The sequence below is a fragment of the Anguilla rostrata genome, chromosome 13 (genome assembly GCF_018555375.3).
Source record: "Anguilla rostrata isolate EN2019 chromosome 13, ASM1855537v3, whole genome shotgun sequence".
In the NCBI taxonomy this organism is placed as follows: domain Eukaryota; kingdom Metazoa; phylum Chordata; class Actinopteri; order Anguilliformes; family Anguillidae; genus Anguilla; species Anguilla rostrata.
In genome coordinates, this window is record NC_057945.1 from 30,451,796 (window position 1) to 30,457,866 (window position 6,071).

Consider the following 6,071-nt stretch of genomic DNA (forward strand, 5'->3'; position numbering starts at 1 on the left):
CAAATAATGAAGGTACTCTATTAAAAAATATATACATATCAGTGGCAGATGGAGAGCAGAAAATTAAGGAGTAAAACCATTTTCTTCAAAGTAATGATTACTCACAACCTGTTTTTTGCTTGCTTTCCTTGATTAGTTATCAAGCAATTAATGAGCTCACAATATCAATAGGTGATTTAGTTGATACCGTTATTTGTTTTTATTTCACAACATCTTGTAGATTAACAGTAACAGTAACTAACATTTCTTAGAAAGATAACGAGGAACGATCATGCTTAATTAGTAGCAATCATAGAAAGAGCTGTTGTGAATGAAATGCAGCATTACATTACATTACATTACAGGCATTTAGCAGACGCTCTTATCCAGAGCAACTTACACAACTTTTACATAGCATTTTACATTGTATCCATTTATACAGCTGGATATATACTGAAGCAATTTCGGTTAAGTACCTTGCTCAAGGGTACAACGGCAGTGTCCTACCCGGGAATCGAACCTGCGACCTTTCGGTTACAAGCCCAGTTCCTTACCCACTGTGCTACACTCCGTCCACTCAGCACCATACATTGTGTTTGTACACTCAAATTCTGCAACAATGTGCACCAATCAAAGACATAGGCTGGTTCACATTTTGAACCTATCAACAATGAGACTGACCTTGCATATTCATATATTTGTACACACAGCAAGATGTAGGCACGCTTGTACCTCCATTCAGCACTTATATTGCACTTGTATTGTTATCTTGATGTTGTAGCTCATTGTCAAGCCTCCTAGTTTGACTTATCATAACTTTCTGACCTAGCCTATGCTTACTGTGTGAACTTGATTTAATGTGTTCATGGCTATGAATAACAGTTACATAATGACTGTTACATAGTACCTTATTAGAACTATGTTTTGTAGTTGTTCCAATGACCATCGGTATGCAATTATTGTACATCACTTTCGGTACATTCTCTGTCCTTGTGGGCAGGGCAACCATTGAAAAAGTTGGTTACTGTGGCTTTAGTGTAGCCTAGTCTTGGATCTCCATGCACAAACTGCACCTGCATAGGGACAACAGAAGCTAATCTGCAGCTTTTTCCTGTAGCAAAAAAACTGCACAAAGAAAAGATGTGCATGTGAAAACTAATGTTAAAACTGATAACATGTTCATGCCGAAGAGAAGTAGAGTGCCCCTTCAGGACTGCATGTGGATCTCCCTCCATGCCCCAACATAATCAGACCTTCGCTGTGTTTTCAGCTTATTAGTGTCAAAGCTTCAAATCAAACCTCATGCCCACCCGCCCACACTAGGGGATGGGACGCAATACCACATTTATTCTGCTATTCAGCCACCTCGTCACCAATCCATTACTTGGATCAGTTTTAAAATGCCTAATAATGGACAATTATTTCATTATTTCTCTTCACTCTTCATTAAAAGCCTAAGGACCCTGCATAAAATGCCAATTATATTATTAATTTAAACAATACCAATAATCTCAACATTATTGCTGTAATTAGAATAGATTTACCACATAGATTATCAATTAGCAACAGACTGATTCAGCCAGAAAAAAAATGATTTGAAGGGTGCATTGGTGCAAGTCAACTTGTAAAAATCAAACACTGTTCATAGTAGCAGTCATGCCATTGACTCGAAACCGAAGGTACTGCGAGTGTGCCGCAGCAGATTCACTGCAGGCAGAAAAAAAGTATGCGCAGGCACAGAGAATTTTAAGTATCCTGTATTTGGTGTTATTATAAGTTAAATGATTCCCTTTTAGGTTCTTCCCCAGAAAACTGCTACTTTCTTCCAGCTACAATAAAAGATTAGAGTTAACAGCCCGTCTCAGCTTTTTCCCTCTTTTTTGTTAATCTCTGAATGGAAAACTCACAGAACGGAACTGTCAGACGCTTCCTGTGTCATTTAGGGGTCCCCATCATTGTTGATAAGGAAATGTTGATTCATAATTTGCTGTATTTGACGGATGCTATCAGATTCCACAAAAATTGCCGAAAATGTTCCAATAGTATAAATCTTTAGCTTGTTGTGCTTTATTGGTGTACTTCCTGCTGGATTCCTGAATGAGACAAACTGTGCCATTCTCCTGGCAAAAGAAAGCCTGTCTCGCTCGAAGAGTGAGGTTTATTTCATCAAACACACAAAAACAGGCGAAAAGGGAACATGATACTTCAGGCACAGCAAACATCAGCATGCTGACAAATTCATAAATCCAAAAGCTTAGACGGGGAAGTCACATAGCCAACTGTATGTGTCTACAGAAACTTGATTTTGAATTTCCTGAGTTGTGTGTGTGTGTGTGTGTGTGTGTGTGTGTGTGTGCGTGTGAATGAAAGAGGAGTAGGAGAGAGATGTCTAGCTGTTGCAAAATCCACATGGTGCTTTCCCTAACTGTGTGTAGGGCATAGAGACCGACCAAACGGAAACCAACCATTTCATAAACTGTACCGCACACCCAATCAATCATAGCACATATATGCTCAAAGTTCCAAATGAACTGCAAAGAACATTTGTGATTACAATATTTCTTTTTTTTGTGATTACCATATTTCTAAAGAAAGTGATAAGCCAAATCACTACAATTTACCAATGCTAACATTACTAAAACAAATGTATGTATAAAGAGCCCATGAGATAAAGGCATCTGAGGATGTCATATATTCACAATGCACCATATGCTGTGCATACAGAGACACACAGCCTGAAATATATCACTATACCATGCATTTACAAAAGCAATTAGCATATTTGACCAAGATAGCCATTATTTTATCTTCTTTTTCAACAGTTATGATAACAGCACAATTTACATATATATTCGTCAACCATAGTTATTCTAAACATTAATTCAAACATTGTCACCTTTCCTTTATATGTGCTGTGACATAACAGATGCTTTGAAAGAGAGTTATTCTCATTCCTGCAGATGTTCCAGACTGAACCCTCATATGCAGCTTTGAATTAGTCATATTAATGCCCATATTTTTTACCCACAACCTCTAATAGGTTTTGCAATGACGTGAATTTTTCTCAGAATATCACTGTCAGCTTTACCATAGTACATGTGTGTCCTGAACAATACCAACACTGTCAGACACTGTTTACCACGTTCAGTGCATTTGAACAGTCTGAACGTCAACGCCACTGCTGGCTTTACCATGGTGTGTCTTCCTGACCTTCTGCTACAGTGATCAAAGGCCTGTGGTATTTTACCTTTCAGTGTAAAAATAAAAATGTCCATGACATTAAACCCACAGCAAGCCTTACCTTTGAGACTGCTCTGTCCTTGAAGTATATCCCTCGAAACAAACACCGAATAGAAACTTTCAGAAAATCCTGGTCTGCATGGCGGTTTAGACGATAGGCCCTGGGAGACAGAATAAAGCATCAGTTGGGGGATGATCTGCATCTAGAGCAGCTTACAGTTAAAAACCTTACGGGCTTAATTAACCAAGTACAGAACAACAGATAAAAGATTGGTTTACCCAATTATAATCCTAACAGCCGCCTTAATGGAGGAAAGGCTGAAACTGGGGACAGTGCTCTCCGTATTCACAAGTTTCACTACAATTGCCAGGCTGTATAGCACAAAAATGATGGCAGTTTCACAGCCTACAACCGGACTGTGACAGTGGCTGTGATCATGATATTGAAGCAGATAAGTGATGATGATGATGATGGTGACAACAATGATGAAGATGATGATAATTACTATAATCACCACGTAAATAATAATATGGGAATGGCTAAGATGGAAATGATGAACATGATGATGATGATGGAAACAATGGCAATAGTTAAGTTTATGACAATCATAAAAAAGAATGATAATTATGATGATGTCGATAACGATGACAATAGTAATTATGCTGATAAAAGCTGGTCATAACATAACAGTGATACAAGACATTGTAAAATGCAAACCGCTTTTTTTCTTTTTTTTTTAAGAATAAATGGTCTTGTGTACTTTGATCCTCCTTACACACATCTGTGGAGATGAAAGCACCAGTAAAATGGGTCCAAACTGTCACCACGAAATTAAACCCTTAATGTTTGTGCCCTGCTAGGTAGAGACTTGCCTGCAGTGCTGAAAGCCTACCCCTTTTCCTAGCTTGGGTCTGTGAGTTTGTAGTAGTCTAACCCGGGCTGCGGATGTTTAGTTCAATGCGATGAGGTATAAAGGGCCATAATCAGGTTACTTTGCTCTGCTGCTGACTTAATGAGGCGATCTGTCAGATATAGACCTCCACTTATACCCTTAAATGAAAGAGGTTGCGATTGTTCAAGGGCTGGGGAAAATACAGAGGCGGACGTCCGTGCTACCTTAACAACGGGCTGGACCGAAATGTGCTGAATGGAAGAATAATCTGAAGAGGATGCGCGCCTGCATCGGAGTGGGTAGGTAGGCTACTCTACTGCAGATCTCACACCGCACACCGCGTCTATCCGTAAAATACTGGGCGCTGTAGCATTCTATTTAATCTCTCAGCCTTTTTTGAATAACCCTGGCTGCCGCTACCGCACCCAGGCGATTCCTGTAAATCAGAAAGAGTGATTACCTGATGTTAACGCTGAAATTAACAGAGCAGATACACGTTTAATTTTCTAGCATTTTCGAAGTCTTTCCCGGGGTTTTCTTCAAAATTCTGTTTGAAATTAATAAAACTGATAAAAATAAGAAACATATAGTTAAATGTGCATAACTATTTGGGGTAACCCCAGTTCAGTAAACTGCGACTAATACCAATAAAACAAGCGGACGTTCCATTGAACGCAAATAATAATAGGCTATACAATTACTAAATCAGTATGACCACTTGATCTATTTGAGACTGCATTCCACGAGTACCTTCACAGTGGAACCAATAAACAGTTCTACAATCATAAATTAAACTGTTAATTCTTCATTTGTCGTCTTTGCTAAAGAAACTGTATGCATATCCATATGGACAATATCCACAATTCAACACATGTATAAATCTATTTATAAATAAAGAAACCTGCCTCATCACCACCATCATCATTAGGTTTAATGTATGAAAATCTGCACCATCCGCACCGTGTGAAGTGGGCTGCTGCGAGCAGCGGACCACTGCAATTTCACTATGCGTAAAAAAGCGATCTAAATGAATTTTGTTTCCGGTCGATTCATGTGGTTTGTTCTTCTCATCTCATCTGAGTGTTTGTTAAAAAATGTGGGATTCTACATGCCTGGCAAGAAAAAAAACGACAGACTAAACGCTTCAAAAGAAACCGTACTTTTATGGCACCTAATACATTACTCCTTCAAATAAAAAAAGCGCAAGATTTCTTCCTGTTTGTAAGTTGCGGCTCAACGCCATAGTATAGTATCACTGCGCTGACTCAGAGTAGTAGTAGCCTACATAACAATGCTGCTGAAAAATGCAATGCAAAATGAATGATATTTAAAATAATATAACTACACTCACCCAGGATGTGCCCAGTAAAGAGGCGCTCATCAGTAAGATCGCGCAGACAATTTTCATTTTTGTCGGAAACGGCAGCATAGCAGAACAGGGATTCGGCGCGTGCTCTTTGCCGCTGCTCCTATTCCCCGGCGTTACCTCGTGGATGCTCCCGCAGTGTCCTGCGAGCAATATAACGCACTGTTAAAGACCGTCCCGGCTCGTCCCTTTCTGAACTGCAGGTGAACAACAGTGTTCAGCTCAGTTGCAAAGACCTAGCCAGCGTCACTTCAACCCCTCCTACCATACAATGCGGGACAATCCCACTTAAAGGGCCTGGAGAATGAATTCGATTCCGGTTGGTTTTCGTAGGGGTAAACGTGCTGCTTTCCCCCAAATCCGCCGTTAAATCTAAAATCGTATAATTTAAACAGTCAAATGAAAAATGTAATAATTTAGAGTCGTAATATTACATCTTAAGAGTACCGTAAGTACTGTTGAAGGCACCTGTTCTATGTTCAATGAAAATATGGTTGTATTGTATCCGAGAACCTGCAAAATATGCGGATTCCATGATTTTCATTGCAAAGACCACTGATAAAAATGCAACAAACCTTTCGTAGAAAAAGGCT

General features: G+C 39.3%; 1 protein-coding gene across 1 annotated transcript in view; it reads right to left on the minus strand.

The window, feature by feature from the left end:
* Window positions 1–5,743, minus strand: part of LOC135237397 (cadherin-4-like) — a 218,278-nt gene extending 212,535 nt beyond the window's left edge. The window contains exons 1-2 of the mRNA XM_064304530.1: window positions 5,464–5,743; window positions 3,281–3,380 (exon numbers count right to left, since the gene is read on the minus strand). Coding sequence (XP_064160600.1) covers window positions 3,281–3,380; window positions 5,464–5,541 — 178 coding nt within the window. The 5' untranslated portion in view covers window positions 5,542–5,743. The remainder of the gene's footprint in view (window positions 1–3,280; window positions 3,381–5,463) is intronic.
* Window positions 5,744–6,071: the final 328 nt, after the last annotated feature.